General features: G+C 45.0%; 1 protein-coding gene across 14 annotated transcripts in view; it reads left to right on the top strand.

Annotated features, from left to right (window-relative positions):
- Positions 1-14,759, top strand: part of PLEKHA7 (pleckstrin homology domain containing A7) — a 232,005-nt gene that overhangs the window by 46,897 nt on the left and 170,349 nt on the right. Inside the window, exon 1 of one of the 14 annotated variants that reach the window (XM_045796582.2) lies at positions 1-1,145. The exons of 12 other annotated variants lie outside the window; for them this stretch is intronic. In XM_045796582.2, coding sequence (XP_045652538.2) covers positions 1,087-1,145 — 59 coding nt within the window. In that variant the 5' untranslated portion in view covers positions 1-1,086. Of the gene's footprint in view, positions 1,933-14,759 lie in introns of all 14 variants that reach the window. One more of the 14 variants, XM_045796586.2, reaches the window with a different exon arrangement.

Genomic DNA, 14,759 nt, shown 5'->3' with positions numbered 1-14,759 from the left:
GGCTGAGGAGTAAGCTTGGGTCAGGGGTGGTTTGGGAGACTCAGTGAGGAAACTTTGCTCAATGATCTGATTTTCCTAAAACCTGAGGGCTTTGTGTTTTGGGTTTGGAGAAAGCTGTAGCCAGAAAATGAGGAGGAATATGTTTCAGAGAATTAGGCTTTTCAGTCAGAGACCCCCACGGGCACAGACGGCCGTGGGCTTCCGGGAGGGATGCAAGGGGGAGTTGCTGGCTGGGTCTGTTCTTGGGGAGCACGGACTGGAGATGTGGAGGGTGGGGACAGAGGTGATGAGAGGAAGCCCGAAGTTTGAGGACAAGTTTGGGTTCAAGGAGCTGGCTGGTAACTAGAGTGAGAGCTTCTTCCCCACCTGGGCCGGCCCCCTGTGTGCCTCAGTGCCTCCACCTGTATGTCGGGGTGAAATTCTCTGCTCGTAGCATTGCTGCCGTGCGGCTTTGCAGGCCGCAGCTGTGGAGTGTAGCCGTTACTCTGTTGTTGTCATTATTTATTATTTAAGCACCTCTCTTGTGGCTGAGCAGGGGCCTGTGGGTGGAGTGTCACCTTAAGTTGCGGGTCCCCTTTCTCGGCTGGACCCTGGGATCACCTGTTTGTAGTTAGCACCAACTGCTTGCCTAGGGTGTGCACAGGTGTTCCACATGGCTTAGTCGTGGAGGCCAAGGAGCCGTTCTGGAATTTCCAGAGAGGCTCTTCCCTCCTGTTTGGGCTCCTGCAGTGCCTGTGTCTGCTGGTACGGTATGCATGTCCCTCTCTCCGCACCCTGTCCCACCCTTCTCCCCTGCCTCCAGGGAGTGTTGCTTACTCTCATGGTGCCTGGCACACAGGTCTCAGCAACCATTTAGTAAATCCAGCGGGGAGCGTGGAATCCACATCTTCGGTGGCTTCTCATCTCATTCCTGTTTCCTGGCCCAGCTCAGGCCCTGGGTGCCATACCTCCTGCTCAGAGTGCCAGACACTTGGAGGCTGTGCTGACCTCTCCCAGGGCGGTTAATTTTAAAATTAACCATTTTAAAAGCAGGAGTGCTTGGGCATTTGGGACAAAAAAGGAGTCAGCATCCAGGAAGAAGAGGTCATGGGAACTGAAAGGAAACGTGGCCCAAGGTGGACAGAAAAGCCAGTTAACAGCAAGGGGTATGGTGAGCCGTGGGCGGATATGAAGGTGTGAAGGTGTGTGTGTGTGCACGTGTGCATACAGTCTTAGTGGCAGTGTGGAGGGCTGCGACGTGGAGTGCACACAGTTGGCACGCATCCTTGGGTCTTCAGTGGGTCCCTTGGGGGCAGTCAGTTCCAGCTCTGAAAATCCATTGGTGGTATCTGGGCTCTTTCCCCTGGGTTTGACCTGGGGTGAGCCATTTGGAGGTGCGGGCCTTTGAGGGAACCCTCAGCCCCCTCCACCGCAGAGCCACATTTTATGGGAGAGCTCCAGCCAGGAGCATGGCTGATAAAGAAGTGTTCTCATTCTCAGGGACGTTAATCACCACAGATTAGATTTCTACTGAGTGGGCCTTTTGTTGCAGGACCCTTTCTAACCAAGGTGGTTTCAATACTCGGACGGTTTCAGTGAGCCAATTCAGGTTCATTACTTTGGTCTGTTACCACCTGGGGTATTCAGCCCTGATGTTATTACTTAGGGCCCGGTGGGTTTGCTTTTTCCAACTCGGTTTAACTCCTGGCGTCTCCCTGAGACATCACTCTCATAGGGTGCTGAGCCTGGAAAAAGATAACCCGAGCATGTAGAGACGTTTTCTTGGCTCTGTGAGTTTTATTAAACATTTACAAACGTGTTTTCTTCAGTTTCCCGAGGTAATCTGGCACAAACAAGATGGGCTTTGAATGTTCTTTCCAGTTGTCATGTTCATTTATAATTCCATCAGTTCCCACTCTATGGAGGAGACTGGAAATGGCTCAGGCAGTGGTGGTAAGGAGTCCAGGAGGGAAGTAGGAAAGGCTGGGCCAGTTGGTGGCCGGTCCCCGAGTGTGAAGACGGAGAGTTTCTGGCTTGGGCAGGGTCTGGACACTCACCCACCCGCAGCCTTGACAACTTCCATTCTTGCAGTGGGGACTGCTTGTGCTCCTGAGAGACCTCACGCTTTTCCTTTTCAATATTCTTTCTCTGGTTACAGCTGCTGTGTAACTAAGGAATTAGCAAAGAGGAAAATAAGTCACCCGTAATCCTTCTACCGCAGGATAATAGATAATGATAGTCAAGGTCTTACCGTATTTCCTTATAGACTTTTGGGGGCCTTTAAGAATATTATTGAGGTCTTGACACTCTCCATATCTGTCTATATCTTGCACTTACAGAATGGTTATTTCTTATGACAGACACAGTGCACATTTGATTGTGGAAAACTTGGAAAATACAGAAGGAAAGCACAGAATGAAAAGTAAAAATGACTCGGATTATTCATCCAGAGCCAGCCATTTGTTGTGACTGTTTGCATTCACTGCCAGTCTTTTTTCTCAAGGATGTACACACGTTATCTCTCACCATGAATTGGTATCATGCATAGAAAGACATCCTTTTTCTTTTCTCTTTTTACTTAATATCCCATAAGTGTGTGTCATGACATACAGTTTTCCTGAGACATGATTTTTAAAAAAATAATTTATTTAGGTGAAATTTATGTAATGTGAAATGAACCATTTTAAAGTGAATGGTTCAGTGGCATTTAGTATATGCAGAGTGTTGTGCAACCACCACGTCTGTCTCGGTCCAAAACATCTCCCTCACTGCAGAGTAAAACTCCCTACCCATTAGGGAGTTCTATTTCCCCCAGCCTCTGGCAACCAACCCATCTTTATAGATTTATCTCTCCTGGATATTTCATGTAAATGGAATCCTACGTGAGACATGATTTTTTTCTGTGTGTTTTGTTTTTGTGGGGTTTTGGTTGTGGTTTTTTTTTTTTTTTTTTTTTGAGACATGGTTTTTAATGGCTGCATGGTGTGGTTTTTATCTATTTGAGGAGGTCCCAGGTCTTCAATGTGAGGTCCACCATCCGCGAGCTGGGATTCTGTCATAGGGATATACCATAATGTATCTAATCCCTTGCTTCTGGACACTGAGGGGGTTTGCAGTTTTTAATGTCTACAGGTAATAATGTGTCGAACGTCTTTGTGCGTAAATTTCTCTTTGTATTTCAGATTGGCAAGGACACGTGTTCTTGAATATATCCATGCAATTTAATTTGGAGTCATTTGAAGTAAAATCATTCTTTTTCTTTTTTCTTTTTTTTGGGGGGAGGTCTCCTTGAATGAAATACTCTTGCCTCTAACCTTTGGGCTCCCTGTTGCTTTTTTGAAAGTCTTCTCTCGCCCATCAAAGCAGTTCCTTAGCAAGGGTGACTCCTGCTGCCTTAGACCCTGCAAGGTGATAGTGCCTCAGCCCTTCAACCTGCCTCTTCCCTTGGAATCATCTAGGCTGTTTTTGCAGAATCTTTCTGTTCTTCAAGGGCAGCATAACTTTCGCAGAGACTGGTTAAACTGCTTTAGATGGAGTTGACAGGGCTGGCCAGTGCTTGCAGAACTTGTAACTGCCAGAGATCTCAGGTAAATGTAATTTGCTGCTGCTTGTCTCTCATCCGGGTGCAGGAAGTGCCAGAGTAAGGCTGGCTGTGAGATGTCCCTGTAGACATTGTGGTGAGGGCACAGCCAGGAACAGGCTTCCTGGAGGGGCTTCAGACTTCCTGCAGAATTCAAGACTGGCATGATTTCCTTTATCCTTGTCATAGACCTGGGGTAGGTGTTATTAAAACATGAGCTACCTTTGACTCCTGTGGCCTTGTGAGCCGGGGATGCTGATGGAAGGAACGCTGAAGGGAAGTCTTATCTTTGCTGTGCCATTAATTAGCTGTGTGACTTTAGGCAAGGCACTGCTCCTCTCTAGGAAACAGGTCGTCTGTACTTAAGTGAGTGTTGAGTTGCCCTGGGCATTTGTGCCCCCTTCAGAATTGCACTTGCTGGGCCATCAGTGATGACTATTTTCTCCAAGCCTAACACAGTGCCTGGTCCAGAGTGAGCACTCAGCATGCACTTGTGTGAGCACGCACACACATGCACACTCCTCTGAGCTGCTCTATTATTATGACTGTAGGCTATCCCTATTTGCCTGGTCCCTGTAGGATATACACAAAAAGAACATACTCCTACAAACTAGATCACTGGGTGTGGTTCCACCCACATTGGTTTCCAGTTGCTGTGTATAGTCTCTCAAATCTCCCCTTTTCTAGGTGGGTGGGTCTCTAACCATGCCCCAGTCATTTTAAATCCATTGTGTGGGCTCATTAACCCTGCCTTCCTTTTAGGTAACTGGGAGTAGCCCTTAAAATCCCATCCTTCCCTTCTGCCATTGTAGAGTTTTTTGGGGGTTGTCTTTACTGTTCTTTATGGACATTATGAATTGCTGGCTCATGTTTGACATGGCCTGGAGAAGAAAAAAAAAACAACTTAGAATTCTATCTAGATCAGTAATTTTCTTTAAGCTTCATTGATTCTGAGCTTAAGTGTGTATATACTATCTTCTCTTTTAGTCTGTAAACAACTGAATTAATTCAGTTAATGCTGGGGAATCAGAGAGGAGCAAATCATGGCTTCTCAAGATGCCATAGGCCAGTAGGGACAAACAGATACACAAACAACTGTAATGTAACAAGTGTCCTCAGGAGGATGTGTATAGAATGCAGCAGGAACCCAGTGGGGGTGTGGGGCTTGGATCCATTCCATGGGACAGGCTCATTTGGAAGTAACGTTTGAACCAGGCCTTGAAGGATGGATGGGTAAGAAGTTGCCTTATTGACGGGTACGGGAAGAGTATTCTGGCAATACTCATTCTCATTCATCATTCATTCATTCATTCATTCATTCATTCATTCAGCAAGTCTCGTGTTTACCCGCTGCAGCCTAGGCCCATGGTTTGTTAGGAGTTTTCAAACTGAGGGCTTCAGAGGGGAGGGGGGTAGGGGAATGGGATAGGCTGGTGATGGGTAGTGAGGGCACGTATCGCATGGTGCACTGGGTGTTATACGCAACTAATGAATCATCGAACTTTACATCAAAAACCAGGAATTGGTGACTAACATAATATAATAAAATAATATAATATATATTATATATAATTATATATGTATATATAATATATGTAATCATAAATATATAAAATATAATCATAAATATATAAAAAATATATATATATAATCATAATATAATAAAAATATTATTATAAAAAAAGTTTAGATTTTCTTCTTTGTATTCTCTACGGTGCTTTGCATAGTGCTTTGTATATACCAGTTGTTTGGAAACACGTGAGTAAATAAAAAATTTCATCTAATACGTAAGGGAAGTAAAAATTCTGACATTTGTAGAAACCGACTTTCAAATGAAATAATGTGTATGAAAATAAAGCATTAGGCAACTTTAAGGTATGCATTTTATATTTAACCCTCTTGTTAACTGTTTTGTTTTGTTTTCTAGAGGGATTTATTTGGAGGATTTTTTTTTTTTTTTTGCTCTTTCAGATAATTACAACATCTTATATATTTTTTTATTCTGTGCTTTGATAGTACTGGGTAAGAGAACATTGATGGTGATGTTTTTATTTTATTTCGTGATTGGTTGTTATTGAGTAACACAGTATAGAGGGGCAGAAACCCTACAAATCTCTCTTACCTTGTGGGGTTTCCTTTGTGTGAAGTCTGCTGCTTACCCAGTGAAACCCTGAACTTCCATTCTCACGCCTTGATTCAGGTTAGCTTCCTGTGGGCCTGAGCGGTCAGTTTCTGAACTTTCTATAAGTTTCTGTTTGGTGAGTCAACTTTCTAATCATGATAAAGGCCAAATTATTCTTTTAGAGACCTGGTGCAATTTGGCACATTCCTGTCTTACCAGTTTCTTGAGGGGGAAGGGAAAGAAAAACATAAGCACCCTCTAAATCTGTTTTGCATTTTCCTGCAGAGTAAATAGTAGACTTTTCATTTATTTGAACCACAAAAATAAACACAAACTAGAAAAACATTGTCAATTCAACCAGGTTAATTTTCCTTTAGCAGATAGCTTAAATTGTGTTTATAAATGCAGTACTATTTATTCAAACATTAAAAGCTAATTAGTAGGGGCACCTGGGTGGCTCATTCGGTTAAGTGTCCAACTCTTGATTTCAGCTCAGGTCATGATCTCAGTGTCATGAGATTGGGCCCTGAGTTGGCTCTGTGCTGGGCGTGGATCCTGCTTAAGATTCTCTCTCTTCCTCTCTCTCTGTCCCTCCCCCTCCCACCTTCTCTCCCTAAAAAAAAAAAAAAAAGAAAAAAAAAGCTAATTAGTAAAGAGCTTGGATGTAAACTTTGTCAGTAGAAGTTCTATTTCAGTATAAAAATACATAGAGCATAAAATGAAATCTTACATTTTAAACATGTGATCAAGGGTCTACGTGGTGTATTACCATTCTGAAAATCCCTAGTCCTTATCATTTGGTCTAGCTTATTTAATTTTTAAATTGCGATGGTGCACATAATTGTTCATATATATATAATATATAAATATATATAATATAAATATATTTGTATATAATATATAAATATAATATAAATATGAAAAATATATAAATATATATAAATATAATATATAAATATACAAATATATATATTTTTGGCACAAACTCTTAGAACTCTAAGACTTCTTGTAGATTACAGTCTCAGCACTCACAAGAGAACTTTCTTATAACTTTTTCTGGTTCCTTCACTTTTTCATTTAGTCAATAAACTAATATTAGCTGATTAGCTGATTACCGTGAAGAGCAAGGTTTAAGGCTTGTCTATGAGAATATATAATCCAGTGGAATCTGGATGTATCATTTCCATGCCTTTACATATGCCTGGAGTGCTCTTTCTTTATCCCTCTCGTGCATCTGGCACCTTAATCCTTAGCCTTTAAGACCTAGCTCAAGACTTCATGAAGCTTTCCCTGACCTTCCTGTGTCTTTCAGGGTAGTGGTTCTCCAACCTTGGGCACTCAGTGAATGTTCCTTGAAATAGTGATCAAAGGATGCTGGGGATGTAGGTAAGACTGGTTCCCTGCCCTCAGGGAGCTCACAGATGATTTATACCCAGTGTAATGAGTGCCAAAATGGAAGGATTCTCTGAATGTTGTGGGAACTCAGAGGAGGGAGTAGTTGGGGAAATGTGAACAGGGAGGTGGGGTGAGGGGTGGGTAGGAGACATTAGATATGGGGCTTAAAGGCCTGGGAGTTAGGTAAGGGTACCTGAGTCAGGAAAAGATGTTTGGAAGAAGGGGCTTCATGCAGCGTAGCCCTGTGTGCATCGGCTTGGAGGTGTGAAAGGCTCAGGTTGAGGGGACTGTTAGATGGTGTGTGTGGCAAAGGTGGGTGGGGCTAAACTACCTGTGGAGGCAAAGTGGCAGGTAGGCCAACCGGGCACTTGCGCAGTAGATTGGGTCATGCAGACTGTGCTTAGGAGTTGGGACTTCATTCTGTATCCAGTAGAGGTTTTCTTTCATGAAAAAGAAAAATCGATCTGATTTTCTCAAAGGTCAGGGAAATAGGGAAATCGCTCCTTTCTGGGTGTGCATGTCTTTTTTGATCCCCTGATGGCCTGAAGGAGTTGCTCCTCACATCCCTTTCTGTCCAGCTCCCTGGAACATTAGGGACAGCTTTGTGCCAGGAAGCACTGGTTCCCTGGAAACTTCTCCACAGTGGGCATCCTTCCCAGCACTGGTGTGGGAGCTCTTCTTCCATTCCTTCGAGGGCTCCTCTGCCTTCACCTGAGACTTCACCTGTAATGGTAGTCACGGCCATGCCCGTTGGTTCTCCATGGTCTCACCTCACAGATTCTAGGGCCATGGTCTGTAGTGAGGAGGAAACCCTTCTCAGCTCTCTGCTGCCCGACTCTGACTTCTCCTTTCTCTGTGGCCCTCTTCTGCCTCCACACACTCAGTCACTCCATCTTCACTGGTTTGCACTCCCCACTCCTCTCTGAGATCTGCTTGGCTTCCTGCTTACCAAGCCCAAAGGCCACTTCCCTCACTCTTTGACTTTATTAACCAGTCTCTCTTTCTCAAAGCCTCATTTTGGCTGCTGTTTGGGTCTCTCCCCTCTGTTCCCCTCTCCTGTCTCCAGTTTGATTTCTCTCTCTCTGAATTTCTGTGGCTTATGATATCTCTAATGGCATTTGTTTCTCTTTTTAAAAAATTTTTTCATTTTAAGTAGGCTCCACACCCAACTTGGGGCTCAAACTCACGACCCTGAGGTTAAGAGTCACATGCTTTGCTGAGTAAGCCAGCCCGGTGCCCCACGTTACTGTCTTTCTTGTACTTTGGTTTTCTGTGGTGATTTATATTCATGTCTTTTAAGTCCAGTGCTAGACTCTTAGGCAAGATCCAGTTCTTAATTCTCTATATTTCCCCGGGGGCCTAGTACAGGCATATAGTGGGACATTGGAATACAGGAATGAGCTAACACTTTTTTGGGATTTGCTGTAAGTTAACCACTTAGTGGAGTTTCTCAAAATGTTTCCCATAAACTGTCAGCATCAGATCCAGGTATGCATGATGACTTTTTTTCCCCCCCAAGATTTTAAATTTTATTTATTTCGGATGGAACATGAGTAGGGAGGAGGAGCAGAGGGAGAGGAAGAGCGAGAAGCAGACTCCCCACTGAGCAGGGAGCCTGATGCAGGGCTCGATCCCAGGACCCTGGGATCATGACCTGAGCCAAAAGTAGATGCTTAACCGACTGAACCACCCAGGTGGCCAATGCCTTACTTGTTAAAAACACAGGTTTCAGGGCCCTTTCCGGATTTACTGGAGCAGAATCTCTGGGAGTATGACTCTGGAGTCTGTGATTGATTGATTAAGTTTTTATTCATTTGAGAGAGAGAGAGGAGGGGCAGAGGGAGAGGGAGAAAGAATCTGGAGCAGACTCCATACCTAGTGCGGAGCCCAAACCAGGGCTTGATCCAACAACCTCCAGATCATGACCTGAGCTGAAACCAAGAGTTGGACGCTTAACCCACTGAGTCACCCAGGCACCTCTGGAGTCTGCATTTTAAACAAGCAACCCCCCCCCCCCCGCCCGGGGATCTTATTCTTACTGGAATCTGAACTTCTTGTTTAAGGGTCAAGCTTATAAATGCATTTCAGTTGCTGAGCACCAGGTGTCTTCTAGATGAGATCTGAGAGGTGAGCTGGATTGCTCTCAATCCCTTCTCACCTTCAGGGCAGATGGGACTTGGGTGGAAGTCATGGATTTTGTAAAGTGGAGAATGGGAGGGGAGCACAGAGGAGGTGGGGGAGGTCACACTGAAATGGGTGGACAGATAAGGCTTGCTAAGTAGAGGTGGACAGAGCATAAAGAGAGGGGCAGTTGGGAGGCTTTCTGGGAGGGGGCACCGACATGAGCAAGGCGTGGAGGTGAGAAATCCGGAGTGTGGGGATGACAAGGAGTCTGGGTTGGTGGATGGGAATACATGAGGGGGAGCAGAAGACAACAGACTCAGGTCATGAGGGCTTGAGAGCCATGCTGAGGAGTGGTGACTTCCTGCCTTAAAGATGCTGCGGAGGAGACTGGAGTGTAGGCCTCTGTGTGCACCTGTTACCTGCAGGGCCTGCTGTTCCCTCTCTGTGTTGAGGATGTCCTTCAGGAGTGGGGGAGATGGGGAGGGGCTTCCTGGAGAGGGCAGTGGGAACCCTGGTGCTCACGATCAAGTTCTAAAACGCTTCATCCATGTTTGATGTGAGAATGTATCTTCCTTGTTTCAAATTTCTGTGCTTTTAAAAATCATCTTCAGCTCCTGTGAATTTGCTGGAGAACCTAGAAGGGTGTGTGTGTGTGTGTGTGTCCCCTTTATCCTGCCTCACAGTTTCCCCATCCGTGTGTGTGTGTGTGTGTGTGTGTGTGTACACGTACGCGGGTAATTGTGCAGATACTGTTTTACCTATCCTTTCCTTTTTTTTTTTTTTAAAGATTTTATTTACTTATTTGACAGAGACAGCCAGCGAGAGAGGGAACACAAGCAGGGGGAGTGGGAGAGGAAGAAGCAGGCTCCCAGCAGAGGAGCCTGATGCGGGCTCTATCCCAGAACGCCAGGATCACGCCCTGAGCGGAAGGCAGACGCTTAACGACTGAGCCACCCAGGCGGCCCTTACCTGTCCTTTCTTCCTCATTGCTACCACTGGTAGCAACTTGCTGTGTGTGAGGGAAATGGAGGGGGAGGTAATGCAGGATACGCTGATACATTCGGATGTGCTTTTAGTTGAGAAAACAGTAGCCTATCTGTGTCACCAAAGGGGCTTAATAACACTACAGCTCCCCAGGTCGGATGGGGCCCAGGCGTCTGTATTCTCCACAAGCTACCAGGGGCACTTGCTGATGCTGATGGAGCTGCATTTTGGAACCATCAGCCCAGATAACCCAATCACTTTATCTTTCACCCAGGGATTAGGGGCCGTGAATTCCTCCGCTGGAATGGGTTTTTGAACTTGAGAATGACTCCTTCCTCCTCCACTTTGATCAGCAGAGAGGAAACTGCCTTACAGAGGAGAGAGGCAGCTGCGGGATGTTCCCCTAGGTCTGCAGTGTGCGGTGGGTGTGTGTTGCCGGAGCTGGAGTCGAACAGAATCTCATTAAGACCCACAGCAAGTTGGGGCCTGTCAGTAATGAGTACTCTTTGCTGTTTTCTACAGAAATTTCACTTCAAAACCTGATTTGCCTTCAAATGCCCTGATTTGCCATTCTAATTAGGCACTGGAGTCGGGCTTTGTGGGCAGGCTTGTGGCACCCTTTGTGCATCCCGATTTTGTGAACCTCTTGGGAGACACTTGAAGTGAAATTCTTTGAACACATCAAAAAAGTCAACATAAACAAAAATCCCGGTGATTCCCAAACCCTAAAAATTTTGGGTGTCCAATTTTGAAGTTCCTATCCCCCCTTCACTTTAAGGTTGGTGTAATCCTGCTTTGTGATACTAAATGAGGAAAGAGGGTTTCACACTTTAAGGGGGGGGTCTCAGGATTGAGGGCTCTGCAGGTGGGGGTGTCCAGTCCTCTTCAGGGCTGGTAATTCAGTGACTAGACTTTGGGAGAAGGCACTGGGAGGAAGCCTGGAAGCCTCAGTCCCAGGCTGACTGGGTTCCCGCTCGCATGAGTGCCAGCTTCCCTGGTCAGCTTTGCCCACCTTTCCTCATCTAGCAGCATGAGGGCTGAACCAACAGCGGAAGCACCCCGTGTGGAGAGCGAGGGTGGCGCCACAGACGGTTCCTGCTGCCCCCGTGAGGACGACTGGGAAAGTGAGGAACTTCCCCCACAGTGGAGGTCTGGCTCCCCCTATATGAAGAGGCTGAGGAAACCACAGTGGAGGGAATCTGGCTGGCTGCTGTCTGTGGCTCCATGGGTGAGCTGACGCAGATTGCCTATCAGGGAATGCTTTTTTTGCTTAAAAACAAAACCAGAAGTACCAGTCATCAAAATGAGAGAGCAAAGCAGTGGTGTGCTTTAAGGCCAGAGAGTGAAAGTAGGAGATTTCGTAGGACTTTGTTCCAGTCAGGTCCTTACTGGGCTCATGGTCCAGACTTTTCCTACACCCGGATCCCCGATTCCTTTGAAACTGCCTTTTAATACAGCCTTCTTATTCTGGTACTGTGCCTTCTTCTTTTCAGATCTGTTATCTGTAGGACCCCCAACTCCCCTCCCCCCATGTCCCGTTGCAGCCCCTCACCTCCAAAGAGCACCAGATATTCCTGACCAAAGATTTTATTCTGTTCCTTGCTTAGTAACCTTATGGAGCTTCCATTTATTTAGCTGATAAAGTCCAGCGACCTATCAGGCTTGTATCCATCCAACTAACGCTTACCCGGTACTACAGGATTTTGTGACGTTTCTGGGTACAGAGACACATGTGACAGAAAGAGGTACAAATATTAAAGAACCCCAGGCCGCTGGAGAAGGCAGACAACAGTCAAGTACAGGAGCAAGTTTGGTGGGCTGTGGGATGACAGAGGAGGGGCACCTGGGCTGGATTTGTTAATGGTCATTCATCGTGTAAGATGAGAACAGATTAGATGCTGGGATGAAACCTACCAGTTTTGAGTACTAAGGGGGATAATGATAGTGATGCTTTTTAAACAGACCTACTTCAAATTAAGCTTGTTTAAAAGTATTAATTCTTATTGTGGCACCTGGGTGGCACAGTTGGTTAAGTGTCTGACTCTTGGTTTCGGCTCAGGTCGTGATCTCAGGGTTTGAGAACAAGCCCCATGTTGGGCTCTGTGCTCAGGGCAGAGTCTGCTTGAGATTCTTTCTTCCTCTGCCCTTGCCTCCTACATGCTCGCTTGCTCTCTCTAAAATAAATAAATAAATCTTAAAAAAGATACTAACTCTTCTGAACTTCAGCTTCCTCATCTATAAATTGGATGAGGCGTAATAATAGCACCAGCCTCATAGGATTGTTAAGGATTAAATGAGGTAATGCATATTTGTGGAACATAGTAACTGTTCCATAAATATTGGCTATTGTAATTATTATCAAAGTCAGAGAAGAAACTTCCTCCGGGATCCTTGGAGGGAAGTCACTGAAAATGCAGAGAAAAACGTGAACAATTTGCTCAGCATGAATTCCCCAAGTCGTATAAACCTGTCTGTTGCAACATGCTTCAGCATAAGTGAAAGGAATAACACCAACAGTGCAATTTGGTGAAAGAACATCTGCGCAGGGCCTGGAAGTCTGTGTTTTAAATAAGTGCCTTCGGACAGTCTGTTTTGCAGCTCAGTTAGGGAACCTAGGACAGAACCCGGCACTCTGAGGCCAGGTACTAGGCTTAGCTTCTCCTGGTACTGCCTCTGTCTACCTGAGTGACCTGTTGGTTACTAGGCCCTCTGAGTCCCAGGCTTTTCAGATGTGGGTGTCTGACGAGATGGTGAGTGAGAGCACTAGTATGTGGGCTCCCTAAATGTAATTATCATTTCTGTTCATTCCTTATGACAGTCTCTTCCTCTCAGTCCCACTTCTTCCCCTAACAATTTAATCAGAGTCACCACTGCACACATTTATCTTTTAAGCCTGTGGTTGCTTCTCATAGGATTTAATATTGTAAAATAAGGAGTAAGAGCCTGTGCTTTGACCTAACAGCAATTTTTTTTGCTGTTAAAAGCCTCTGATTCTAAGCTCAGGTCTGTCTGCATACTTTTCTTTTATCAGGTGGAGGGGGAGACAATGCCAGGCGTTTATGATGAAGGATTTGAAAACTTGAGGTCTGTGCTGTCGTGAAAGGTAGCTGTTAGCTACATGTGGCTATTGAGCACTCGGAATTTGGCTAGTCTAAATTGAGATGGGCTCCGAATTTGAAATACGTCCCAGATCTGAAAGACTTAATGAAAAAAAATGTAAAATATATCAATAGTTTTTATACTGGTTACAGGTTGAAATGATAATATTTTGGAAATATGGCATTGAAGTATATTATCAAAATTGATTTCACTAGTTTTTACCTTTTTTAATGTGGCTACTAGGAAGTTTAAAATTGCATTATGTGGGGTGCCTGGGTGGCACAGCGGTTAAGCGTCTGCCTTCGGCTCAGGGCGTGATCCCAGCGTTATGGGATCGAGCCCCACATCAGGCTCCTCCGCTATGAGCCTGCTTCTTCCTCTCCCACTCCCCCTGCTTGTGTTCCCTCTCTCGCTGGCTGTCTCTATCTCTGTCGAATAAATAAAAATAAAATCTTAAAAAAAAATAAAATTGCATTATGTGGCTCGCCTTATATTTCATCAGGCAGTACTGCTTTCTGGTTTTAGTCAATTTTAGGGGCCAGTTCAAAAAGTTTACGATGTTTCCTCTGTTTGCAAATTCAAAAGGTGGGCTTCACATTTGAAATGGACATACAGAGCAGTTATTCCAAATCATTTAACTTGACCTTGAATATTTGAAGTGTTGTTTTTGCTTTTTTTTGAAGTGGAGATTTCATGAAATTGGGTCCAAAGGGCATTTGTGGCTCATCTGCTATTTTAAAAGTCTTTTCTAACATCTCTAGGAGGGGCAAGAAGAAAGCCTACGTGGAGAAATGGCTTTGCTCAGATCAGATTTTTATTGCAGAGCTGCAAAGCCCAGAAGACAGCAGTGTGTGGTGGACACCGCCGTTCATTTTTTTAACTGTAGGCTTGGGATGAAACCGCTGTGCTACAGCAATGAAAGCACTGCTTACCCTTTTTCTAATCATTTTTGGCCTCTCCCTGGCCCTCTGCTTTCTCTCTCTCTTCCCCTGATGTGGTTTTGTGATTACCGTGTGTGAGACCCAGCCAGGCACTCAGCGGTGAGGTTGAGAAAAACACATTTAGCAATGGCCAAGTTGGAGTGGGCACTGGTTGCTGATTTCTCTCTCTAAATGGCAGTATTCCTGGGAATTCAGAGCATTTTCTTCATCTCTGAAGTGGCAATGCTAAAAGTTCTTGTGTCTGCCTCACGGTGGAATTATGAGAAATAAAAAGGAAAAATCAAAAGGCAGGATATTAGGTACACGATAGTAAAGGTCTAGTTTCTCTGCCGTTAACTATTTCTGGGGCAAGCAGGCTCACTTCTGTAGGTCTCAGATCTTTCTCCTGCAATACATTAAGGAAGTAGAGGCTCAATGTAGTTAAAAGTCTGACTCCAGACTGAATTCCCGTTCTGCTGCCTACTAGCTGTGTGACCTTGGGAAACGTACTTGATCTCTCTGAGCGTCACTTTCCTCATCTGTAAAATGGATACTG

This window comes from Ursus americanus, chromosome 24, assembly GCF_024610735.1.
Source record: "Ursus americanus isolate L20-20 chromosome 24, mUrsAme1.1.p, whole genome shotgun sequence".
In the NCBI taxonomy this organism is placed as follows: domain Eukaryota; kingdom Metazoa; phylum Chordata; class Mammalia; order Carnivora; family Ursidae; genus Ursus; species Ursus americanus.
This window is presented reverse-complemented; position numbering and strand designations above follow the sequence as displayed.